The following is a 26,992-nucleotide window of genomic DNA, read 5'->3' as shown; positions in this document are numbered from 1 at the left end:
ATGAATAATTGCATATCTCTTAAGTCCTTTTAGGAACTTGGAAATGTTTAGTGCTTTGTTCTGCAAAACTGGAATAAATGTATGTTTAGACAGATGTAATAAATTTGTATATGTATGAATTCATCACCATTCATTACCACTTTTAAAAAATTTGAAATGTAAAATGTGTGAAAATGAATTTCAGTGTCTGAAGAGGAGGGGGATGATGTTGCTTTTTGTTACTGCACTAAGAAGTTCGGTATCAACTTCATAATACTTGAGAAAATAATTTATTTTTATTGTTCTTAGGTGTTAATAAGAATCTGCAAATGTGGGAAGAAATGAAAAAGGGAACAGAATATGGACAAACTTGTTGTCTACGAGCAAAAATAGATATGAGTAGTAACAACGGATGTATGAGGGATCCAACTCTTTATCGTTGTAAAAACCAGCCTCACCCACGTACTGGCAGTACCTACAAGTATGTTCACTTCCTCCTTGTGTGGCCTATGATTTTTGCTCTTTTCAGGGTATTTGCCATACATTAGTAAACTTTTAGTACTTGGAACGTGCTAGCATTTTTCAGTCAGAATGTGTAATGAGTCTCTTGAGTTTCTGAAACTTCTGCAAATGACTTCTAAAACCTGTGAGTTGGCCATGGTGGTCAGCAGCGAATATTACTTCAGTTTGGGTCCATAAATATGTTTTATGCCAGTGAAGAGCTTTGAGTCAAAACATAAATTAAGACTTAATGGCTGTATCTTGGACAACAAAATTGTTTGCTTTAGCTCTTGGAGCTTAAACAGAACCATGGCAATTTTACATTTCTATTGCTGCAAAACATTCTTGATCTCCTTACCTGAGTGGCTACTTCCATTTTCACAGCAACTGCTGTCTTTGTGCAGAACAAAGAATTACTGCATTGTGCGTTGACGTAAGCTTACCCAATTGTTCAAGGCTATGGTTCATTGCTTATTTGAAACCTCTGTTTCCAGCTATACAACTCCCTTTTTTGGAAACATTGATTTAATGTGTGTATAATAGTAAATCTATGTCTGTGGGTAGGGGTTTGTTTTTAAACATGAAAGCTTTGCACGTTACTCAGTCAACTAATGATTCTTTTTGGTATTTAAGGAAGAAAAACCCTGTAAGTCAGCATTTTATGTGTTTGCTAAGAATAGTAGCAGTGTAGGGTTTGGTTGGGTTTTTTTTTAGTCTTAAATATTAAGGCTGTGATCAGCTAATTTCTTGAAGGCTTTCTTTGTTTTAAAAATGTGTTGCCCTCTGATCTTTTTATGGACTATTTGTTGGGTATGTGTTATTTTAGTCTTGATCTGAAAGTTTTCAGGATCATAGATTGCAAATATTTATAATACATAAATACGAGTTATACTTAGTTTAAATATTTACGTGTGAGGAATGTGATTTATTTTTCTGCACTGCTAATTGAGGTCTTTATTCTCAGGGTTTATCCCACGTATGACTTTGCCTGCCCCATCGTTGACAGTATTGAAGGTGTCACACATGCATTGAGAACAACGGAATACCATGACAGAGATGAACAATTCTACTGGATCATTGAGGCACTGGGCATAAGGAAACCATATATATGGGAGTATAGCCGGCTAAACCTCAACAACACTGTGCTCTCTAAGAGAAAGCTGACGTGGTTTGTCAACGAAGGGCTTGTGGATGGATGGTATGTTACATGGTCATAATTCAGCATTGTTCCTTAAGATGCTTGTGACTGGTGCACGCATTCTCTGGTTTGGACAGTGCTTAGACATCAAAGCAGCATAAATGAATATTTAAACAACAGTTAAGAAAATAGATTAATTACAGTGGCTTCTGCATGTACATGTGTCTGTTTACTGCTCTACAGTAACTGTACATACATATCCATATCCTGTAATAAACATGAGCTAGCTTATTTTGGGACTCTGGCTCTTGCTGCGGGTGCAATTACTTACACATTTTCCACTCTGAGTCATCAGATACATTCCTGAGCAATGCCAGAAGGGGGCCTGAATTGAAGAACTTCTGGTCCTATCCATCTAGTCAAATCCATCCTGCTTCCCTCCCACCTGCCCTCTCCCACTTCTTTCTGTTTTTTCTTTCCATGTTAACTGGATTTCTGCAGATGGTTCTCAGTGGCCTAGTAGCTTAAGTGTTTTCCTAGAAAGGGTGAGCCGTGGATTTACAGTTCGGCACGTAGTTCGGAGGCTAGAGAGGCTCCTTCTTTGTTCATTCCCACAATGGGCTAGCTGTGGGAGCACACCATCTGAAGTCTTCTCCTTGTAGTACAGCAGTCTGAAGGAATCCATGGATGATTCTGTGCTCAGCCTACGAGAGCATCATTTTACACAAGTTCCTAGGCTGCCTGGTTGTCTTGCTTATGTGTGCCAGGTGTGCTTTTTTTCTATTGGTTTTATTTTTCAGTTGTATTGGAAGCCTAGATTCCTAGCTTATGCATGGAGCCACTCTGCTAGAGCCAAAATTCTCTCTTCCCGCCCCCCCCCCCTTTCCCTAGAGGTGTAGCTTGCCTTGCAATGACCTCTCTGTCCCTAAGCTTCTCTGTTAGGTCCTTGGCAAGGTTTGGTTGGTTCCCGCCAACACGTTTTACATTTCAGATTAGGCCTTTTTCTTTCTTGCATAAGAGAATAAATCATTGAGAGATAACATTGTCATTGTCACTCATCTCTTTCTGATTTCTCTTGATCAAGAAAGAATCAAGCCCTGTTCTTTCAGGTTCCATTATTCAGTTGCTATTGAAAAGAAAGTAATGTGATAGGGGCATAACTTTTGCCTTGCCAGTTTTTGGGAGACTGAAGATTGAATAGATACAGTAGAAGAGCCACTTCCCCAAGAGATTACTTCTCTCCCTGTGGTGAAGTAGAGGAAAATCTGCATCACACATTGTGTATGGATAAGAGCTCAGTCTAATAGTTAGGTCTTCTCATCTAGCTCTTAATTTACACAAGCGAAATATACTGAAGCTGGGCCTTTCGTGTGTGGCAGTATCAGTAAAGTTTTTGATCAGTCTGACTAATAGGTACATCTTAGTGTATGGTACTGATGAAACATCTTTTTCTACTAGGGATGACCCAAGATTTCCCACTGTGCGTGGTGTCCTAAGAAGAGGCATGACAGTTGAAGGGCTAAAACAGTTTATTGCTGCTCAGGTGAGTGTTTTCTTCTCTTGGTGAGGACAAGTTTTTGTGAAGTTTCAGTTGAAGTACTTGTCGCTAGGAGGTTTCTTCTTTTGAAGTTTTGCTGCATTCATGCTTACTGCTTCAACAGTGTTCAGGCTTATGAGCAGGTCCTGGCAAAATGGGGTAGCAGGTTTCTTATTTTAAAAAGCGTGTATTTTTCAGCTTAAGATTTCTTTCTAAACTGTTTTGATGAAGGCAAACAGTAGAGGGTTCGTAGTCTTTAAAGGAGTTTGTTTTAAATGGGTCTAATAGCTAGAATATATCACAGAATCACAGAATGTTAGGGATTGGAAGGGACCTCAAAGGATCATCTAGTCCAATCCCCCTGCCTGAGCAGGACCACCAGATCACAAACATGTTTGTTTTTTTTTCCAGGGCTCCTCTCGATCTGTTGTGAATATGGAGTGGGATAAAATTTGGTCCTTTAACAAAAAGGTATGTGCTTACTTGAATTTGATACTACTCCTGATATCCTCTTTCTGGGATACGTAGAGAATCCAGTGTTCATTGGAGTGCTTATCACAACAAGTAGCAGTTGCAATATCTTGCATCATTTGGCACACTTTCAGGAAAATGGAATGTCCCCCCCTTTCTAACCTGATCAAGCACTAATCCTATTGATTCTCCTATACCAATGCTTACTTGCCTTCCTTAGTAGTACGGGGAAAGATAATGATATTTGCTGTAAAATCTGATATGAAAACTGCATTTCATTTTTCTGCTTCCAAGCTGCGAGCTATCTGTAAGAAGGTATTACTTAATGCTTTTTACCTTAGCATATAGCTTACAGTGCTGTAAGCATACACAGCATAAGCCGTCATTTTGCAGCTTCATAGCACAGTCATGTTTGCTTATATAACAGGAGCTCTACAAACCCACGGAAAATGCATTATTCCTAGTTTTAAAAGGCTACCTGTTTCTGGTTTGGCTTTTTTTGTCTTCATAAACACAAATCTTGCTCAATTTGATTCACATTGGCCGCTTTTCCTTTCTGTGGCAAAAGGACTAGCGCGCTGGGTATATACTGCCTATGTAGATAACGCCAGCTCTGCTGATGTTTCTGACTGAATGTCAAATAAGGAATATTGCATCTTGACATGGTTAGTTGCTTTCTGGCAGCGGATGCTTGGACACTATAATAAGGCGAATTGTTACAATGCTGATTGCATATTTTGTGTGATTGTGGAAACACCTGTTATTTTGCATTGGAATTCCTGCTTGGTTTTGCTTAGATAGTACCCAGATCTGTTCATTTAAGTAGTTTTTGCTTGTCTGGCATGTGTCTTGTATTTCTTCATGTATTTTGCACTTGGTCTGCTACCTACACAAAGGTTTATGAATTGGTTCTTTCTGTTGCTGCATAAATAAATTTATGACTAAGAATTGGATTTTGTGGAAAAATCCACAGTGGACTGTCAGGGCTCATTTTTTGAATTGGCTTTTAAACTGAGTTTCTTAGACCTCTGACTCAACTCCTTGGATAGCACCATATTTATTAGCCAATTTTATTTACCTGTATCTGTGCAGATAGTTTGCAATCTGCAATATGAGCCACAACAATTGCTTTCATGCAGGTAGTTCTGAGCTCAAAGACTTCATCGGTGTGAGAGCTCTTATATTATCCTGTAATTATGCCACTGACTTCTTAACACCTGTTATCTGAGGAAGGATTGTGAGTTTTAATGAGTAGGATTAAGAGCCTGGTAATAACACTGTAAAACTCAGTTATCAAAATTATGATATTAAATCACACCCCTATGTTTTGAGATAAATACACAAGTCCTTTTTTGAAGTGTGTGTCTAACATTTATGAGTCTGATTTCAGTGATTATGAACTTACAAATATGTGAATTCTTAAAAGTATGTCGTCGTATCACCTTACTTGTTAATGTCAAGTCATTAGATGCTAAATATTTTTTTCTCAAATTGCCGTGTAGTATTTCACTTGAGCAGGAATAAATTAAGGAGAAGAAAAGTTGCTTTATATTAATCAAAGCAGGTGTTTTCCTTTGTGTTAGTTCCCAGTTAAACTGGTACCTCTCTGATACTCCTTTTGGACCTAGACAACTGTTTTACTTGAATTATGTTTTTAAGTGCCTCTGAACAGTTTGTCAAACCAGTATTTAAGGTATAAAAAAATACTGGGAAATACTATGTCAGTTGAGTTTGATAATGGACGATAAAAATAGAAGACAACATTTTAGTGGTATCTCTTTCTTTACAAACTCATGTTGTAGAAATCCTGATGAAGTCAATGTTGCCTTATTATAGTATCTAATGCGTCTGTATTAAAATTGCAGACTTATTTGGTGCTTTCTCTGTAACCAGGTCTGTCCCCGATTGTGTGGGAGTAATGACCTGTAAAATGAGTATGGGATCAGATCTTGTGCTGCTGGAAAAAGAACGAACTGCACTGATAAATTATTGCTTTAAATCCAGCTACCTAGAGAGAAAGTGATCCAGATGTAGTAGCCTATGTGCATAGTAGAACCATATCAAAGTACATTTCGCTGTCTTCCCTGTGAGGCATTGGCTCATAATTTTTGGTTACTTCTGGTGTCAGTAGTACCCAAACCATAGTTTTTACTCAAAATATTTCAGTAAAGATGGGAAATTGTGAAGTATTACCACTGTTTTCTCACTTTTCTCTTCTATGGCTTTGGATTAAAGTAACATTAAAGCAAACATAAAAAAAAATGCAGTAACATAAAGAATACCAGTTAATATCCCTTTTCGGTGATTGTTGTTTTATACAACATCTTATTTCTCTGTCAATGTCATACAGTCATGATCCCCCCTCATTTGTTTTCTGTAGGTTATAGACCCAGTAGCACCTCGGTACACTGCTTTACTGAAAGATGCAGTGGTCCCAGTAAATATTCCTGAAGCTCAAGAGGAGATGAAAGAAGTGGCTAAACATCCAAAGGTTCTCACTTTACTCTCTTAATATTCTTGTATTGCAGATCAGTAAGGTTGGAAGTACCTTGGCTTGGAGCAGTCAGCAAGGAGAGTCCTGCTTTTAGCTTGCTCAGATAGCATGAGATAAAACCAAGGTGTACTTTTTTCACAGAATTGTCAAAAAGTGGGCAACTACTGACGTGTTTGTTCTGTTGAGGATGTGGGAAACTGCTTTTGTAAATATATAGTGCATGTAGACAGTGCATTGAAAGGCCTCTCTGGGAGTTTTCAGAAGAGGCGAGATGTTACAAGTATGGAGTGATGCTCAGTTTTTATTATTGTTTGGTACTAACTTTCACAGAGAAGTTTAAATACAAAATTTTATTCAAGCTTTATGAGTATAATACAGTAGAAACTGCTTATCCATAAGAGTGCGGAATGCAGGAGATTTTTAAAAATAGTTTATAAAATTAGACTTATGTACAGAAGTTATATATTAACCTGTTAATTCTACCAAGCTCTGGATTTTTTTAATATGACTTTTAAATTCGGATACAATATAGTTATTATCAAAATTTAAGAACTTGCTCATTTGATACTTTTAATATCCAGTAAACGGAATAATGTCCCCTTAGAAGGGGGATGTATTACTGATGCAATTTTCTTTTGACTCTACAATTAAGAAAGAAAGATGCTTTCCTTTGAGTGTGGCATCTCAAATTGTACTTAAGCTCCACTGAGAGCATCCCTTAGATACCACACTTATACTGAGAAACAAGTGAATGTTGTTGAAGTTTTGCCTCATTTATTTGTTTTTATTTTGTTGCTCTGAGTGTTGCTGTAGCCATTTCTTATAACTGAGAGGTGGACATCTAGTTTGCCCTTTTCCCTGTGGCAGATAAACAAGGACATAGGTTTTGAGCAGATGCAAGTGAGAATTGTGACTCTCGAAGAGTCAAAAAGTCTGAAGTTTGGTCAGGTGCAAGCCAGCATTTGTATTAAAAATGCTTCCTCCAGTATATGAAGTAAGTACTGACCAGAAGAAACAAATTTCAAACTCCTGATTGGTTGAAAAAGTCTGAATTCCTAGCTGTCTGCCTTTTTTTTTTCTTTTTTAAAGTTTATCTCCATTGTTGAGATGCATTAAAACTGAGTATTTTTAGTGTTATAAACATGTATTTCCAATGTCCATATTTAAAAATGTCTATCTTTAAAAATCCATGCAGCTGAGAGAAGCTCCATATTTGTTTCCATATTAACTATATAAAAAGGAAAAATGAGAGTTACGAAATTATTTTTGAAGGGAATTTGCATAGCAAAATGGAAACTTCAGAAACACTTACTTAGTTTTTACTTAGAAGATCTTAAAGATGTATGGACTTTAAGGAAATGGGGTATGCTGTTGGTTGTGTTGGAGCTAGTATTTGATAGGATAGGATTTTTTTGAGTGTGCTGTCGGAGGAATGCATGCGACACTTGTGAACTGGAAACCTGAGATAGTTGTGGAAGAATACTTACAGCTTTGTGTTACTGTTTTTGTCTGTCTTCTATCATAAATAAAGCAGTGTTTTGGCACTGCATTAAATTTAGTCAGCTTACATAAATAACAGTCTCTCCTTTAAAATACAAATCATTATTCACAGAATGCTGATGTTGGGCTGAAACCTGTGTGGTATGGCTCCAGAGTCCTCATCGAGGGTGCAGATGCAGAGACTCTGACAGAGGGAGAGGTGGTTACATTCATCAACTGGGGCAATATTATCATCACTAAACTAAACAGGTAACAAATACTGGGAGATGAAATGATTATTTGCCTTTCAGCTTTTTGTTGATTTTTGTAATAGGTAGCTTGAAACAGTAAAATATTAATGATTGTCCATATATGTCCATTCTATGATTCTGTATGTAAACATCTACTTTGAAATATATCAGAAAACAGTGTTTTAGCATAGAGCATATTTTACTGTAGATTCAGGTCTGAAATTTACCAGTCAGTCCTTATACTCCATGTCCGTCCCATCCAGTGTTCTCCATGTGTCTGTGGTAGTATTTCCACTGCGAAACAGCTTTCTCAGACAAAAAAAAACAAACACTTGGAATTTTAACAACTTTCACGCTATAAAGAATACCTACTTTTGCATACTAAAAAACTACACCTATCACAATTTCAGCTGCTGAACTGTTAAAAGTGGGAGGAGACCATTAATGTCATCATAGTATCTTTGAGATGGTTGTGTTGAGACAGTGGCAGAATGCAGTGAGCTGGGGTAGAGAACATAAAACAAATATGTAGAGATTTTTTTTTCCCCATGTTCTGTACTGTCTCTATATTTAAGAATCAAAATTAAAGGAGAACTTCAACAGGAGCGAATACACTTTTTCATTTCCTGCATGTCTCCCACACTTCAAAAATTAACTCTGCACACTTGTTTTTCAGTGACTCTATTTGATAGACTGTAGTATAAAATGAAAACAAATCACTTAGGCTCTACTATTACAATTTCTGTTTTCCTGATAATTTCTGTTTTCCTGTAGAAATTCAAGTGGAAAAATTGTGTCCATCGATGCCAAGTTGAACTTAGAGAATAAGGACTTCAAAAAAACTACTAAGATCACTTGGTTAGCAGAAACTCCACGTGCACCACTCATCCCAACTGTCTGCGTTAATTATGAGCATCTGATCACTAAACCAGTTTTAGGTAAAGATGAAGATTTCAAGCAGTATATCAACCGAAATAGCAAGGTAAGTTATCTTTTTGTCCCCTTTATTCCACAAAGCTTAATGTTTGGTTGTTGGGGGTTTTTGCCATCACTGTTTGTAATTACTTTTTTTTTAATCTTAAGATTTTGTCTGTCAAACAAATAAATCATGTGCTGGTGTTATCTAGTTTCCATGTTTACCATGTAATTTCTCATAATTACAGAATCAAAATTTGACTCATATTTTCTTCTCAAGCATTACCTGGCTTTTACGCATCTGACCAATAGTTTGAGTTTTTGTCTTGATTCATTCTTATGATATGGCATCTTATTGCAAGTACTTGTTCTGCTGCCCTTGGAATTAACTAGTGTTTCAACATTTCCAAAATCAGGAGATCACTACTATCTTTCAATAGCTCTAATGTATTTCTTGCTATTTCTTGTGCTCTGTTAGATTTGGACTGATTTCTTTTAATGCTTACAGCAAGAAGAACTGATGTTAGGTGATCCTTGCCTTAGGGAGTTAAAAAAAGGGGACATCATACAACTTCAGAGGAGAGGATTCTTTATTTGTGATCAACCCTATGAGCCAGTGAGGTAAGCTGAGAATGGCATGAGCAGACTTCACAGAATGTGCTTTAGCTTGGTGTGTTTTAATGTTTTCACACATGCACATTACTGTTGCCTGCAAAAGTTTTCCTCTTTACCGTGACCTTTCTGTGGAACGTTTCTGTGGACAGATGTGGCTTTTAGCTTGTACGTTCCTCCTCAAACAGTTTTGAGTTTGAAGCGCACATAACACTTCTGATGCACTCCAACTAACTTAAAGAGTTCATGGGTTCCTCGTGATTCTAAGTATATAAATTAAGGCACAATATTATGGAATAAAACAGGCATTTACCTAATTAGAGTGTGCACATACTAATTGTTCTTTGTCAAGCCACCAAATTGCTAAATTACACTGCATTTCAGCATAATATTATAACATTAAGAAAACTTGTACGTAACAGGAATCAACGCTGTTCCTCAATTATATAAATTTGAGTAACTACAGTTTTGTACAAAGGTAAACCTGCAGTTGTGTTTGAACATCTTGTTCAAGAGCAGAACTTTCGTTTCAATAAATGCTTCTTATGTATCTTGTATTTCCTTTACTGTTGTGTTTTCCGTAAATCCTTTTATAGTCCTTACAGCTGTAAAGATGCCCCATGCATTTTGATTTACATCCCTGATGGACACACTAAGGAAATGCCAACATCTGGGTCAAAAGAGAAGACCAAAGCTGAAACTGCAAAGAAAGAGGTAAACTTGTGTTTTAGAAAAGTGCCGTAAAATGTGTTACTGTACATCTATTACTGTAGATGATCATACGGAATACTTGACTTTTTTTGGTTTTGATTTTGTTTTTGTTTTTAAGGCTAGTTCAGCTGCAAAAGGAAAATCTGCTCCACCTGTTGGTGATAACTCTACTCCAACCTGTCCTGTATCTGAAGGTCATCTGGTCATTTACAATAGGGTGTCTGCACAGGGTGATATAGTTCGTGACTTGAAAGCTAAGAAGGCAGCAAAGGAAGATATTGATAAAGCTGTGAAACAATTGCTGGCCTTGAAAGCAGAATACAAAGAGAAGACCGGCCAGGAGTATAAGCCTGGAAACCCTCCAGTATCTGTAGCAGAACAGTCTTCAAAGCTTGAGACCTCTGGTACCCTGGACAGTAAGGCTCTGTATGATAAAGTAGCAGAGCAAGGAGAAGTGGTCCGAAAACTGAAAGCTGAGAAAGCACCCAAGGTGACTGATTAAACTAACATTTTTTCGTTTGGGTTTGCATAGCCTTTTGTCCTCTGTCTGTGGAGCTGAATGGGTGCTTATGATTCCATATTTTCATAATGATCATCATTTGGACTGGGCTTTGTTCTGTCAAGACTTATGTTTTCCAATACTTATCCTTTTAGCTAGACGTGTATGACAGAGTTTGTGTTGATATGCATAAAGATGCAAGTAAATTCCTATGTTAGGCTGCTGTTCTGAGACGTGGACAGGATTCACCCCACAGCGTGAACTGATGAAGTATCCACATCTGGTCCTTGGGGTTGAAGTGTCCTGCAGTATTTATTTATGTAACTGAATATTGTCAAACTGTGTTACTTCATAGGATTGCCTTGTTGCTATTTAGACCTTAAAACCAAACCAAAACACAGAAAGGAAAAAAAGAAAGTAAAGATCCAAATACTACAGATATTTTTGAAACCTCTTCCTGTCTGGAGCTGAGCAGAGAGCTACTAGTAGCTGTTTTCTTTCTGTTCTTTCTAATGCAGAGCAAGAAAAGATGGGAAATAACATACTTTGCCTGGTGGTTAGATACTGCCCTCAATAGTGTCTTGATGGCATGATAAAATCTAAATAAATGGGAAGATCTAAACTAATTTATTGTTATACTTTTATTTAGGACTATTAGGGTTGTATATTCCTTAACAGAAGTTATGTTATTAAAACAGGAGAGTAGTAGAGAAAATGTCTGTGAACAACTCTGCTAAACAGTTAAGAAAATGGAATAGGTGCACATGAACTGCAGATCTTTTCATAAAAGTATTTAAGGTGTACTTCAGAGTCTTATGTCTCTGTCTTTGTTCCTCCTTCTTTCTGACCTTTCCTTTCTCTTTCAGGATGAGATAGGTGCTGCTGTGGAAGTCCTTTTATCCTTAAAAGCAAAATACAAACAACAGACAGGCCAGGAGTACAAACCTGGAAGCCCACCTGTGGTCTTTGTCCCTCCTCAGTCTTCTCCTATTTCTACTCTTCCATCTCCGTGTCCAGTAGACAGCAAATCTCTATACAACCAAGTAGCTGAACAAGGCGAAGTGGTCCGCAAGCTTAAGTCAGAGAAAGCTTCAAAGGTGTAATAGCAGTAAATACTTCTGAGTGGAAAAATATTTTCAGTTTAGACTAAAACCTAACTACGGGTTTTGTGAAACTTGAGGAACAAAATGTAAGCAAGTACTTTCAAATTCCAGGAAGCACTTTCCCAAATTCTCTTAAGCTGATATGGCTGACTTTGTGAGTTCTGTGATAGAGCATGGAGAACCTGGAAAATAAATGACCAAGTGCTTTTTTTAGTGATTCAAGATAAGTGAAGCAGAATATAGGCAATAACTTGAAAAAAGGACTGTAACTTGAAAGTTCGAATAGCAATAATAAATTTGGTAGTAATTTGATAGTAGCCAGGCAACCATTCGTTATCCAGAGTTGAAGTATTTGCTGCCATTCTCCAGTATACAAAGTCATGGACTTGCTGTAATAGCAGGGTTCTAAGCCACCTAAATGGGAAGCTTTTGTGGCACAGAAATCAGCCCTTACCTGTACTGCCTGATTAGGTCTTTTCATGTGCAACTCGTAGCTATTCTGGCTAAAAGTTTTACCACAGAACCCAATAATGACAACTTACACTAACACGTTAGCTCTAGAAGTTTTACTACAACAGCTATGTTAGTGCCAATCTAGTAAAGGTTATGTTATCTTAGCTATTGTGTTGTGTGTCTGTTGTTTCTATCTTTATCTGCAACTGCTGTTTTTCCTTTCTTACTTCAGGAACAAATAGATGAGGCTGTGAAAATTCTTTTAAATCTAAAAGCAGAATATAAACAAAAGACAGGTCAAGAGTACAAGCCCGGAAATCCACCTTCAGCTCCTCCTTGTATACCTTCTACTACACTTCTGTCTCCTGTATGCTGCAGTACCTTGGCACCGTGTAGCTTAGTGGATGGCAAAGCACTTTATGATAATGTAGCTGAACAAGGGGAAGTGGTACGCAGACTCAAAGCAGAGAAAGCTTCCAAGGTATAATAGTAAATAGAGAGTAAGCAATTGTAATTCTTACCACATTTTGCCACTGGGGGGAAATCTTTCACCTAGTAATGATCAAACAGTGTACTAAACTGCCTTATGTCTGGGTCATAGCTTAGATATCAATCTTGTGTGGTCTGATAATGCCACACAAGGCTACTCTGATGCTGCATGCTTTCTTGACTCTGAGATACAAATTCTAAATTTGACTGGTGTAGAAAGTCAAACTTAACCTCTCATATCTAGATGAATAGACACAAGCATGACAGATGTCAACTGTGCAGAACTTTTTAATGTATTTTGCTTTTTCTTGCTGTATTTGGAACAAGTGAAGAGAAGAGTACCTAGTGTGCTGCAACAATAGCAAAGCTTTTCAAAACTTGACAAATTCAGCAATAGTTGTGGAGAAGAACGTGAAACAAACCTATATGTTTTCAGGAGCTGCTGTTTTTTCCACCTATGTTTCTACCTTGCAGAATTGGTCTTGGTGTTGTTTTAAAAGCCCTTTTCTGAGACAGTTTATTGTATTTTTCTGCTGTTAACAGGTTGTAGCTGGCCAGGTGGGCTAGGGGAACATTCTGGTACAACATGACAGCTCTCAAACATACTCCTGTTACTTGGGGGACAGCTATTTCTTGAGTTTTCTCAGCCTGAAAATCAATGCTTCTTCTCAGTTCTCCTTTAATTCTCACCAGTATATCTTGCTATTTGCCCTCCATATAGGATGAAATAGACGAAGCAGTAAAACTCCTTCTTTCTCTAAAAGCTGACTACAAGGAAAAGACTGGGCAGGACTACAAGCCAGGACATCCACCGGTAGCTCAAGGTGCTTTGCCCCAAGCATCAAACACAGTACCCACTGGTCCAGACACACCTGAAGCCAAAGCCCTATTTAGCAAAGTAGCTCTTCAAGGAGATGAAGTTAGGAAATTGAAATCAGAAAAAGCAGAAAAGGTAAAAACATACTGTAATATAAAAATGTAATATATGTATTTAAATATAAAACTCTATTTTAAATTAATTGTGATTATGGGAATTAGAAATGTACATTTAGAATAGGCAGCACTTGAATTCTGAGATCTGAAGTGTGCTTTTAAAATTATTCCTGTCAGATATGGTCCTTAAAATGTTAACGCATTTAAGTTAAGTATTGGCTTTTGCAGACTTTTTCCCCCAACACTGTGTGGATGTCCACAATGCCATATGTAGATGCATTTTATTTTTTCGATAGAGCCGTTTTATTCCTGTGATTTCTGTATGAATTTATCTTTATTTTTTTGTTCTTCAAGGAAAAGATAGATGCAGCTGTTAAGGAACTTCTTCAGTTGAAAGCCCAGTATAAGTCTATTGCAGGAGTTGACTATAAACCAGTTTCTGCTAGTGGCACTGATGACAAAGACAAAAGGAAGAAAGAGAAAGAGAACAAGTCTGAAAAGCAGAGTAAGCAACAGAAGCAAAATGATGGCCCAAAAAAAGATCCTTTGCAAGGACAGAGTGGTAATGAACTCGTTTCAGATGGATCAGGAGAGGGTCAAGGCCCTAAGAAACAAACCAGGTAAAGATGTGATCTTTAATCTATTTGCCAGAAATCTCAACTGTTTACCTCTATTCAGATGTAGAGTTTTACAAGTTTCTTATTTCACTCGAAAGTGTGGACATTTGCAAAATAACTGCATTCATTTGCGTATTTAGGATCAAGCCAAAAGCAAGTTATCAAAGTTTTATTTAGTGTCAGTTATACCTCAGCATCCTACTGAGGAAAATTCTACCTAGCCTGTAGAGAGCGTAAAAGTAGTGTGCACACTCTGTTACCGTGGGTGCTGTTACTGTCACTGAGAACTTGCTGTGCTTCATTATTTATTTCTGCAAACATGCTGCTGTGTCTTGCTCAGTATAAACCCTGGAGAAAAGAAAACTTCATGCCTATTTCATTGTACCACAGTTTCCAAAATATTTACTGCGAGTACCATGAGAAGTATGTAGCCCGACCCAGAGCAAGGCACTGCTGTTGGTGGTGGTGGAACCTCTCTAGTGGTGATTGCTGTGCATCCCCTCTCTTGCTCCCACTCTGAAAGTCTTTCCACAGCATGTGTTATGCAACGCTATTTATTTCCTATTTTAGATACACATCCCGTGTTAGAGACAGAGATGTGGTTATTTTATATAGAGATTATGCCAGAAAAATGCATTTTTTCACCCTTAAAACTTCTCTGTTTGTAGAGATAGAAAAACTTTACTTTTGTCTACTATCATTTCAGTCTGGTGAGTTTAGCCTTCTTTAGAATCTTGTAGTTTTACTAGTTAGCATTCTTTTGGTGGTAGGGTCAGTTTTCTGTCTTGAACAGTGTGACTGACATTCACATGAACGGTGCGTTCAAGTTGCCTATGTTTCCTGAAATTGTAGCCACCATCTGGGCAAGAAATTTTTTAAAGTGAAGAGTAAGACAGCTTACACACAGGTCTGGTTAGTCTTATGTTGTTATTGGAGGTGCTCGGGTTTTTTAATGCATCATTATGAGGTTCTTTGATGCAACCATGGTGAGAATTAGAAGGATTCAAACAATAGAAGAGAAACAGAGCTGTTTTTATTAAATGCTCTTGTGAGCCAAGGTAAGGAAATGGTAGCAATTCCTACTACCCAGTACGTACTGAACTGTCAGGAAAAAAAAATGGGAGGTTAACTTTATGAAGTAAAATAGAAATATTCTGTTCCACACTTGCCTTTTTCTGCTGACTCCCCGTGCCCCCAAGAAAAAAAAAGAAAAGTTGGGATAAATGGCACGGCTAAATATTGTACAGTACTAATCTGGTTCTTTTCTAATACTGTAGGCTGGGTCTAGAAGCTAAAAAAGAAGAAAATCTTGCAGACTGGTTCTCTCAGGTAAGTGCGCATCAGTTTGAATTAAAAATTATTTCATTCTCTCATAAATCAAAATCTATTTTGGATTTATATCTTATCTTGTGTTTCTTTTTTTGGTGGGTTTTTTGGTTTGTTTGTTTTGGGTGTTTTTTAATACAAAGTACTTGCTCTTTCTATTTCTTACATTGCTATCATGGTCTTAAATGGAATTGCCTGCATTTAAGAGGTGAATAAATTCAGCAAGCTGTAAAAGGAATCAGCGTCAATCATTTCACCCTTTCCTCTTTCATATGTATATATATGATTTTCCTAATTCATACATGAATTCCTCTTTCAAAGAGTGCAAAACTTCAGTGAAGTGATAGGAATTTCACAGGCTTGGGAGTTTTATTTCACCTCAAGATGATTCTATATAGTACCTGTTGATACAGAATGAGTTTGTTGACTCATGAAGTTCAAAACAACCAGAGAGAGATGATTAGTTTAGATTAGCCTACTTAGGAAAGATTGTAAATAGATATCATCAGTGGTGTATATTGCCTCTCACTACTACAATTTTCGCGTATACCCTAAGGAATAAAAACCTTTTCTGATATAAGCCAGGGGCATTTCTTATAATAAAGTGCAGTGTGTCAGTTCCTGGAAATTAGCTGCTGTCTCTTACTTGGATTCATGAAATACTGTTTTGGTTAAGTGTTTACATTATTTAGATCTATTATTAAACTTAAGGTTTCTGTTTAACTTTCTCTGATTACAACTATCAAAAGCAATCTCAAAGCATATCTTTGCTAACTTTTTGAGCACAAAGTCTTTTAACAGGAGATTTTTTTTTAATTGCATGCCATGTGGTTGAATTACTGAATGTTCTTTATGAAATTAAAACTTCAGTATCTAAATAATCTTTTGAAAGGTTATCACAAAATCAGAGATGATTGAATACTATGATGTGAGTGGCTGTTACGTTCTTCGTCCTTGGGCTTATGCTATTTGGGAAGCTATCAAGAACTTCTTTGATGCGGAGATCAAGAAACTTGGAGTGGAAAACTGTTACTTCCCCATGTTTGTGTCTCAGGCTGCCCTGGAGAAAGAGAAGAGTCATATTGCTGACTTTGCTCCTGAGGTACACTTTGAAACATTTTTTTAGTACAAGAAAACCCAACCTCTTAGTCTGCAGCTGAGTATGAAAGTAAGATTTTTCTCAAACTTGTTTTGTTTGATTTCCCCTCTCCCCTTTTTTTTCCCCTCCTTCCTTTAGGTTGCCTGGGTCACAAGATCAGGGAAAACAGATCTGGCTGAACCAATTGCTGTACGTCCCACAAGTGAAACAGGTAGACCTCTTTTCATGCAGTTTGGCTGTAAAGAAAACAGTTACAGGATAGACAGGCATTGCTTTTGAAAAGTGGAAACACATTTTTTAGAATGTTTTCTATACCCCTAATCAAAATTTCCTAAATTTGCTGCTGCTTATAGCAATTGTCACACTGTATGTTCCCTTAAATGGGCTTTTCTAGGAAATGTACAGTCTAGGAATTTTCCATTAATATCCTGAAGACTGACTTGCTTTGACTGAAAAACACATGTGGCTGGTTGTTTTATATTGTTCATAAGAAATTTTCTTCATCTCGTGATTCTCTTCAGTTTTGCATGTACTTTGACTACAGCTGTGAAAGTAGCTTTTACTAAAATTTCTTCTGAGTAATTTAAACAAATATTTTAAGACCTAAGGCTGAATGAGTTTTGAATTGAATCAAGTATGCTATAGCATACTGAATTCTTGAGGTCAGTGAATTTTCGTTTGTGAACCTAGATATATTGCGTACTCTAAGCCAGTGACTCAAACATAGTGTCATTGGATATTAAGCTTTGGGTTGTACTTTGACCAGCAGCAAGCAAGCTATTTTGCAGAGACACAAGATGAAGTGAAAGTACTCCTTTCAGTGAAAGTGTTACGTGTTAAGACAAAAAAAAATGTGTTTTAAAGATAATTAAACATAGAAGCATAGTTCTCACAGCAGAGAATGTTAAGCTTATATGTAACAAAATAAAGGTTTGGCATAAACTGGATGTATTGTGCAGACACCCAAAGCTACTTTCTTTTTACAGTCATGTATCCTGCCTATGCAAAGTGGGTGCAGTCACACAGGGATCTTCCTATCAAGCTTAATCAGTGGTGCAATGTTGTGGTATGTCTATATATGGTTTCTGAGTAACTGTTGTATCATAAGTGCAGTCACTGTAGGACAATTCTTCTGTGTGGACGTGGCATGACGATACTGATCACAGCATATATTTCATGGCAAAAGTATGAATGTGGTTTACGTGATCTGTTTTTTCTCATTGTTTTTAACGAAACATACTTCATCAATGTATATTGTTGATTGTATTGCTTAAGTAGAAATCTGTGAATAGTTGACTTTTTATCTTTTATTCAGAATTTTGTAATACTTTTTTATAAATATGATTTGTAACAATAATTTGATACTTTAGTGTTAATCATGGTGTTCAATTTTTTATTCCCCTGCTCCAGCGTTGGGAGTTCAAACATCCCCAGCCTTTCCTTCGCACTCGTGAGTTCCTTTGGCAAGAGGGTCACACAGCATTTGCAACATATGAAGAAGCAGCAGAGGAGGTAAAATGCAAATGCACTGGTGTTTTTGTTTTCAGAAAGTTACCTTACTCCATAGCAACACAAACAAATCTTTTTACTAGGACCTGGTAGAAATCTGTCTCCTTTTCTTTGGGAGCCTTTATGGAAAATGCCAAGTGTACTAGAACTCATTTTTTTCTCAGATGTAACCCATGTCTGAGACTTTAGTCTCTTTAAACAGTATGGGGAATTTGAAGAGTGTGATATATAAAGAATCCTTTCCTTAAAAATTATTCTCCTTACAAATCTAAGTAATGCATTCACGTGTTAACCGCTAGAAATTTTAAAATTTCCTTTGCCCAAAAGACAGATGTTTCATTGAGTATCATGGCATATCTGTATTTACTTAGCAGATGTTTAAACCTTTAAGTGGAAACTAGAAGTTAATATAGCCATTGGACTGGCATTTCTGCAGTGACTTGTCTTGTTTTCTGTCATGGTTTATAGTTGTTGCTGTTTGATGCATAGAAAATAACAGCCGAAGTTTAAAGCAATTGAAGAAATCTTGTTTATTAATCACAATCCTGAGCAGGTGTTACATTTTTAAGATTTTAGGCTCCGGCATATAAAATATTTAATGATTTACCAAATGCAAAATACTGAGTCATTCTTAAGACAGTATGTTCATCACAGGTGATGCAGATACTTAATCTGTATGCTCAAGTGTACGAAGATCTCCTAGCAATACCTGTTGTGAAAGGAAGGAAGACAGAGAAGGAGAAATTCGCTGGGGGTGATTATACAACAACCGTAGAGGCATTTATATCTGCCAGTGGAAGAGCTATCCAGGTATTTATCTATTAGAAGAATATTTTTTCTCAGTACATATAGTAAGATGGAAGCCTTAAACTGAGGCTTGATAGACTTAACTTTCCATTGAGTAGAGTTTTCTGTATGCAACTATTTCAGGGAGCAACGTCACATCATCTAGGGCAGAATTTCTCAAAGATGTTTGAAATTGTATTTGAAGATCCCAAGAAACCAGGAGAAAAACAATTTGCTTATCAGAATTCTTGGGGCCTTACAACTCGAACTATTGGTGTAATGACAATGATTCATGGAGATAATATGGGATTGGTGCTCCCACCTCGAGTAGCCTGTGTTCAGGTATGTAAAAATGCCTTAAACTACCATTTTGTTTCCTTTCCTGTCTTGAAATTCATGAGCATTTTGTACTGGGTACCTGGAAGACTTAACATAGGATAGGAGTTGTCTGATTACAGAGCATATGGTACAAAGTAAATACGGATCGTTAGGGTACTTGTGGTGGAGAAGCTCCCTTTAATAGTCCATGTATTTAAAATAATTTTACCTGTGCCGTTTGAATGAAAGGGGAAATGTATCCTTTACTTTTGATAACATGAAAGAAATCACTGGGATATAGGGCCACAATACTGGTTTTAAATTTTTATAATAACTAGGAGCTAATTTTCTTATAATGTAAAGTACATGTGATGTTATATTGCAGGTTGTAATTATTCCCTGTGGTATCACAAATTCCCTTTCCGAAGAGGACAAAGAGGCTTTATTGAAGAAATGTAACGAATATCGCAATAGGCTGCTTAGCGTTAATATCCGTGTACGCGCTGATTTAAGAGACAACTATTCACCTGGTTGGAAGTTCAACCACTGGGAACTTAAGGTATGTTTCTTTCCAGGAGGTGTTTTGAAGCTTATATGTGGAGTATGTATGAGGCATGTGATGCGTGCCTTGTTTTCTGAAGGCAAGTATTTTCCCTAAATGAAGAACTGCTGCCTGATAATCAGTGATCACTTTCATTAATAAATGAAGAAAAGATGTTGTCTGAGACTTGCTCTTTGCTAGGATTTGTGTCTCATTAGTGATTTTGAACTTCCAATACTACCTAGAAAATGAAATTAATAGCACAAATTACTTGCATGTTTAAAAATTTGTTCTGATACTTAAGTGTCTCCAGGGTCATAACAGTGCCTTCTTTGCACACAGTGGAATAGAGAAGATAAACTCGTACAGTATCAACAAAGAAAGGAGCAAGTTTTTTTGTTTCAAAATTACCATGTTCCCCCCATACAGTAGTTGAGAGGAACAGTTCTGCTTCATCAAATATAAGAGACTTCTGTTTTACAAAAGTAGTGAACAGAATGAAACAATGGTAATTAAAAATTGAATAATGTATTGAGTGATGTTATAGGATCATATTTTTGTTCTGAATTTGAATTTGAACTTAGTTTCAGTGTGTTAATCTTCAGTGTAAAACAATAGAAGTTCCCTGAGTTGAGAGGACATTGCATCCAAGTTCTTTTCACTTTGTGTAACCTTTTTTTTTTTTAAAAAAATGAAGCTCTATCTGTTTGTAGTCAAATATTCTTTGCAATTAATGTCAATACCAGGGCTGTATTTAACAGAACTTTTGCTATTTGCTGTTCATACAGTTGAAAGTGTTCTGTGAAAACAGAATTAAGAGGTATTATTTGATGAACTAGAACATTAAAATGACTATAGAAGTCTTAATCATTCAGACTTTAAAAGGCTGATTTACACTATCAGGGATAGCTGTCTTTGTGTAGTTTCAGTTGGGCTTTAACTGTCTTAGTATTAGTTGCATGTTGGCACAGATGCAGTCTCCAAGGTAGTGAAACCTTAAATGTGTTAAAGTAATTCCATATTAGAGACTGGGCTTTATAACAGGAAAAAAACAAAAAAAGGGAAGGGGAAAAAAAAAAGAAGAAAAAAAAGGGGAGGGGAAGGAAAAAAAAAAAAGAGCAAATGAACTCTTATGAGAATGACTTACTCATTGTAACTCCTAAATTTTTTCAATGAAGGGTGTTCCAGTCAGGGTTGAAGTGGGACCACGAGACATGAAGAGCCAACAGTTTGTAGCTGTTAGAAGAGACACAGGACAGAAGCTGACCTTTTCTGAACATGAAGCAGAAGATAGACTGAAGCAGGTTTTGGAGGAGATCCATGCTAACCTTTACAACAGGTAAATTGAGAGGTCCAGTAAATAGCTGTGCTAATCACAGATGCACTGTACCTGTAAGAGGAATTTCTCACAGTATTGGTTCATATGTGCAGAAAGGCAGGTTAGGTCCCTCTTTCTGCTTGTGGCATTTCATTTTTTGCCTCTGAAGCTTGTTCACATACAGTGATACAAGTTTCCTGTTGCGCTCATGAAATGGAATGTTAGAGGTTGTGAACTTATTTTAAAAAATATTTCTGCGAATTCATGTAAAATGTTAATAAACAAATACACAATAAATAGTCCATGTGATAATAATGCATAGGATTAATTCCTGAAATATGCTTTTGTTAGGGAGTTTTAAAAGATGCAGAATTGTCTGAGGAACTTCAGTAGTTACACTTCTGAACACAGAACTTCGTTTTAAGACTCAATATCCTATTGACTTTCATAGTATTGTTTTCTTGTAAGTAATCAAATGCTTTTGGAACTGTTATTTGCACTTGCTGCACATGACAAATCCCTTGCATGTTTGTTATTGCAAATTGTTGTTTGTAAGACACCGAGAAAGAACATGGTGCTGATCCATCTATGGCAGAGGAGTTTTTGAACTTTATTCTATGATGATCAAAGTTGCTTGCAAGCAGAATATTTTTACCCACTTAAAAAGCATTTTGCCATTTACATTTAGAACATAATTAAAAAAGAAAATCTACATCCGTAGTACTTACCTGTTTCTTACCTATCAATGTTTGCTCCGGCAGGGGGATCGGACTAGATGATCCTTTGAGGTGCCTTCCAATCTCTAATATTCTGTGATTCTGTGAATGTTGAACTGAAATGCACAACAGTGTACATTAATGTGGTGAAATGTGCAGCAACCTGGAGAATAGCCCACTGGCAATTAATCAAAATTTTATCTCTTTGAGGGCAGAAGTGGTAGAAAGAGAGAACCTGATTAGTAAGCTTCAAATGAATATTTAGCTTCTCTTCATCTAACTTTCTATTTTAACTGAGTCTTGAAAACATTTTGCCGGTGAGGTTATGTGCATAAATGTGCCTTGAGTGAATTTTTTGTTTCCTTTTCTTAGAGCTTCTGAAGACCTAAAAAGTCATATGGTGGTGGCTGATACTATGGAGGACTTTCAAAAAGAGCTTGATTCCGGAAAGGTAAGGAAATTTACATCATTCTATCCCAGTAAGTACCTTCATGCACTTTCTGTCCGTTACAAATAATCAGGGGCTGGAAATTTCAAAGCTTATGTATAAATACTGTTGTGGGTTTTACAGAACTCTCCCCTCCCAAGCAGATGAAGCCTCTCCTGTAGAGCTGCACAAAAATGAATTAGCTTTCCCAAAATTTGTGATATACGTTGCTTTCTTCTTTTGCTAAAATACCATATTTACTAAATCAGTGTTTCAGGCTACCACCATTCAAAGTTCAGTCCTATGCTAGAGGTGACAAGGTGTCTTAGAATCATAGAATCGTCTGGTTGGAAGAGACCTTCAAGATCATCGAGTCCAGTCATTCACCCTGCACTGTCAGGGTCCCTAAACCATGTTCCTCAACACCAAATCCACATGGTTTTTAAACACCTCCAGGGATGGGGACTCTACCACCTCCCTGGGCAGCCTGTTCCAATACTTCACAACCCTCTCTGTAAAGAAATTTTTCCTGATATCTAACCTAAATTTCCCCTGGCGTAACTTGAGGCCATTCCCTCTCGTCCTGTCATTCGTAATGTAGGAGAAGAGACTGACCCCCATCTCCCTACAACTTCCTTTCAGGTAATTGTAGAGATTGATAAGGTCCCCCCTGAGCCTCCTCCAGACTAAACAGTCCCAGCTCCCTCAGAAGTGATTTACAATGCTGCAGTTTGGTAATTTGCGTTTAAAGTGTTACATTTTTATCAGAAAGTACTTTTCAGAGAGATTAATGTAAATATTGTATTCGAATTAAGATAAACTTACTGTCATTATCCTAATGCAAACAGTGAAAAACACCTGTCAAATCTCGTAATAGAGTCCAAGTAAGAGTTTAAAGTACGTGCTATTTACGTCAAAGAAGTTTTGCCTTTATGACCTGAGCAGAAGCCGTTGGGTTCACTGAGAATTACTGCAAGTGAGAAACCTCCTTGGGTTGATAGTAAGAATAACTCATAATGTGGATGATTGAGCTCTACTGATCTAGAGAGCTGAGAAAAAGTTAAAGTTCTGGCAAAGTACTTGAGATTTAGATGAGAGATTAAGCCTTCACTAGAGAATTGAGCTGCTGCTTCCTTTTCAGAAATCCACTGACAGAAGTGAAATTCTATCACAAACTTCAGCTTGTGACATTGTTCATGTATTTAGATTAATGTGTTCAAGTAGTAGGATTCCTAGGATCAATCATTAAGGATGTGTATTTTATAAAGAGAGGTCAGAGGGTTTTTTTTTGTGTACCAGTTAGATCTACTCTAAATGGATGGAAAATGCAAAAGTGCCGAGAATTCGTAGTGCTTTTATTAACTTCAAAACTAGTTTTAAGTTATTCTTGTTTAGGCTTGACCTTCCATCACACTTTTTTCTTGCGTTTCTATTGCGCTTAAATTCAATTTTTATCAAGATTTAAAGGAATAATTATGCACTTCAGAGGAGGGACTGATTTAGCATGTGTATGAAGTTGAGGATACAGAGTTTTTAGACATTCTGTGCGTAAGTGCCTTACTTTCCTTTTCAAAACTAAATACAAGTATGAAATATCCTGTTTCAGACAACTTTGGGCTCTTCCTACGGACTGCAAAGTATCATTTCCTTGGCGCACATGTCCCTAAATCATCTTAACATTCTGGTGGTAGATTTAAAAACCAAAAATCTTTGTTCTTTGCTTAACAAATAATTGTTCTCTGCATAGATGTTCAGTTAGTACTACTGCTCTCATGTATTGTGATTTCAAGATGTGCCATCACATATCTTTCACTTCTAAATTAAACAAACACTCTGAAACTATGCTTGGCTGTTTTCAAGCCAAAGGAACAGTTGAAGAAGACATAAGCTCTTAAAAATAAATCTCAAGAGATGTAGTGAAATTTGTATGTAAAAATAAACTGAAATGGAGAGTCAAGCTCATTCCAAGAGCAGGAATGGAATGTGAAGCTAATTCTGTATTCGTACATGCACATAAATTACTGTCCTTTAATTCTGATGAAATACTATAGAACCTCCTTTTTCCTACCACAGAGGTTCCAAATAATACCCTTTGCCTGTGGAGAGGGTAAAATGTCTGGTCTTCAATGTCCAACACTGTCAGGTACAGCTAGATTCTAGAGAGGGCAAGTAGAATTGAACTATTTGTATTACGTTTAGAAGTCTAATACAATCTAGTTCATAATGTAGTTAAACTTGGAAACATGAAAAAATATTTTTACATTCCAAGTTGGATATTTGCACCATTTTGGTACACAGGTTATGTAAGTTTATTATAATCGGTAGATCTGAATTGAAAAAAAATTACATATGTCGTTTTATGACTGTTTCACTCTCTACCTATCTATGTTGTATGGACAACATTTTATTGCATATGTATTCTGTAATTTCTTGAAATTACACTCTGTTAGCACCGACTACTGTTTAAGCAGAAAATTTGTAAGCTGAACTACTCCTGCTTAATTCCTGTTGCTGTTTTCCCCCTCCTATAATTGCAGTGTACACTAGTAGCTCTTAAAAAATGCGGACTACTGCTGTGTTCTTTTAAGTTACCTACAAAGTTTAGTTGAAAATCTAAGAATAATTGGCCAGGTATTTAAACAAGGTGTCATTTAGCTAACAGAAAATTAATGAGAAAATTAATGCAAGAACAGTATAGTAGAGTGGTAATGATTCCTTTTTTCAGTTGCAAGAAAGTGAAGCCTAATAAAGGTGTGTTCCAGTTGAAGGCAAATTGAGAATTTTGCACTAACAGTGTAAGTTTGATAGAAAGCCACAGATCAGCAAGCCCCTTACAGTTTGGATAGAACTGAAATGACTGTGAATGCTGAATTGAGTAGCTGTTGTTGCCCTCAGCTATTAGTATTACATGAGGGCTCAAATGTGTGCAGTGGGTGTCTTTTTAACAGTAATCCTACTTTTTAGTAGTAAACAGGATTTTCACTGAGTAAGTCCATTAAAAATGAAAAAAATCAGTAAAATGAAATGTAAAACTTGGGAAAAGAGATTTGCTACAATAGCTGAGAGTAGTAATGAGAAAAGCATATGAGATTATGATCTCAACTTTACTATCTCAGTTTTCTTCAGTTAAGCTAACTGAAGGAAACAACAGAAAAATAGGCGCTACTTCCCCCCCACCTCCAAGAAAAATATGCTGTTGACGGTTCTCTTTTCTTAAAATATATATGTCCTTGTCTTGTTCAGAAAATACAACAATTCATAGTACTGGAATTAAAATGGAAACTTCATTAGGAAACCACTGTCTTGCAGTATGTAAGCAAGCATTTGTTCTGCAGTTTGAAAGATTTAAACTTTTCCTGAAAAACAGTATTTCAGGAGAAAACAGTATTTATACTTTCTAGAGAAGGAAGGTATATTGGCTAATAAAACAAAAACAAAACCCAGAACAAAAAAACAAACCAAAACAAAGCCAAACAAACAAACCTCACAAACAAAAATAAACCCCAGCCAACCAATAAAAACAGGAAAAAAAACACCCACAAACCAACCAAACAAAACCAACCCAGCACCCTGACTTGATTTAAATGCTGCTTTGGGTTTGTGTACATTTTTCCATGCTGCACTATAGAGGGGATGGCTGTCCTTACCTATTTCTCTGAGAAAGAGCTATTAAAATTTAATTGTAGCAATTAGAACTTGTCCAGCTTTGACTGTCTATGAAATGTTAAGATTTAGGAATCTTCCAGAGACAAGGATAATTATTTTTTTAGATGTATAACTGTTTGTTTTGTTGTTGTTTTTTTTTTTTCCTCCTCCCTGCCCCACATCCCCCTTCAGATTGTACAAATCCCTTTTTGTGGGGAAATTGAGTGCGAGGATTGGATCAAGAAGACCACTGCCAGGTAAAAATACAACTAAACTGGAGGTCATCTACCAAGATCAAAATCAGAATGTTTTGAATATAAAACACAAATGTAAGATGCCTCCAGGTATAATACTGATGTACAATCCTCACCTTTGACTCTTGCTGTCCTGCATAATTCAATGTATTTACTCCCTTAGTTCTGAAACTTTCAGACTAATTCATGTGCTTTTGAGATGTTATGTATAATACACTTTATTGCAACTTTATTTTTAAATAAATGTATTTATTATGAATGTGCTTTTATTTCAGGGATCAAGATCTTGAGCCTGGTGCCCCTTCCATGGGAGCAAAAAGCCTCTGCATACCTTTTCAGCCTCTCTGTGAGCTACAGTGTGGGGCAAGATGTGTCTGCGGCAAAAACCCTGCCAAGTTTTACACCCTATTTGGTCGTAGTTACTAAATTACTAGTGAAAGCACCTTCTCCTTTATCTGTGAATTGAACTTTTTTTAATGAGACTGAAATAGCCCCCAAACTTAATCAGTTTTGCGACTTTTTAAATGATTCAAAAAACAAAGCCATAAACCATAACACCCCCCCACCCCAAATTGTCGGTCTTAGGCTAGCAGTAATTCACAGACTTTTCTGTAAACATCTCTAATAATAAACATGTATTGTGAGCTGTAATATGCTTTGGTTGTTTTTTCTGTGTTGCTCGATGGAGAGGATAGGTACTCTATCCTCATGACTTCACCAAAGGCAGATCGTGCCTGACCAACTTGGTGGCCTTTTACGATGGGGTGACAACATCGGTGGACAAGGGTCGACCAACGGATGTCATCTACCTGGACTTGTGCAAAGCTTTTGACACTGTCCCGCACGACATTCTTCTCTCTAAACTAGAGAG

At 36.8% G+C, this 26,992-nt stretch overlaps 1 protein-coding gene across 4 annotated transcripts in view; it reads left to right on the top strand.

The window, feature by feature from the left end:
- The window catches only part of EPRS1 (glutamyl-prolyl-tRNA synthetase 1), a 41,003-nt gene extending 14,243 nt beyond the window's left edge, over positions 1-26,760 (top strand). The window contains exons 9-35 of one of the 4 annotated variants that reach the window (XM_086631726.1): positions 289-460; positions 1,445-1,678; positions 3,077-3,161; positions 3,567-3,626; positions 3,921-3,941; positions 6,007-6,117; positions 7,733-7,869; positions 8,625-8,832; positions 9,274-9,386; positions 9,974-10,091; positions 10,207-10,578; positions 11,454-11,684; positions 12,376-12,624; positions 13,354-13,584; positions 13,920-14,185; positions 15,460-15,511; positions 16,401-16,610; positions 16,746-16,818; positions 17,594-17,673; positions 18,018-18,119; positions 18,771-18,926; positions 19,047-19,244; positions 19,606-19,779; positions 20,940-21,100; positions 22,168-22,246; positions 26,060-26,124; positions 26,397-26,760. In XM_086631726.1, coding sequence (XP_086487852.1) covers positions 289-460; positions 1,445-1,678; positions 3,077-3,161; positions 3,567-3,626; positions 3,921-3,941; positions 6,007-6,117; positions 7,733-7,869; positions 8,625-8,832; positions 9,274-9,386; positions 9,974-10,091; positions 10,207-10,578; positions 11,454-11,684; positions 12,376-12,624; positions 13,354-13,584; positions 13,920-14,185; positions 15,460-15,511; positions 16,401-16,610; positions 16,746-16,818; positions 17,594-17,673; positions 18,018-18,119; positions 18,771-18,926; positions 19,047-19,244; positions 19,606-19,779; positions 20,940-21,100; positions 22,168-22,246; positions 26,060-26,124; positions 26,397-26,547 — 4,109 coding nt within the window. In that variant the 3' untranslated portion in view covers positions 26,548-26,760. The remainder of the gene's footprint in view (positions 1-288; positions 461-1,444; positions 1,679-3,076; positions 3,162-3,566; positions 3,627-3,920; positions 3,942-6,006; positions 6,118-7,732; positions 7,870-8,624; positions 8,833-9,273; positions 9,387-9,973; positions 10,092-10,206; positions 10,579-11,453; positions 11,685-12,375; positions 12,625-13,353; positions 13,585-13,919; positions 14,186-15,459; positions 15,512-16,400; positions 16,611-16,745; positions 16,819-17,593; positions 17,674-18,017; positions 18,120-18,770; positions 18,927-19,046; positions 19,245-19,605; positions 19,780-20,939; positions 21,101-22,167; positions 22,247-26,059; positions 26,125-26,396) is intronic. The other 3 variants (XM_086631724.1, XM_086631727.1, XM_086631728.1) reach the window with 3 other exon arrangements.
- Positions 26,761-26,992: the final 232 nt, after the last annotated feature.

Source organism: Tauraco erythrolophus, chromosome 2 (assembly GCF_009769465.1).
Source record: "Tauraco erythrolophus isolate bTauEry1 chromosome 2, bTauEry1.pri, whole genome shotgun sequence".
Lineage (NCBI taxonomy): Eukaryota > Metazoa > Chordata > Aves > Musophagiformes > Musophagidae > Tauraco > Tauraco erythrolophus.
This window is presented reverse-complemented; position numbering and strand designations above follow the sequence as displayed.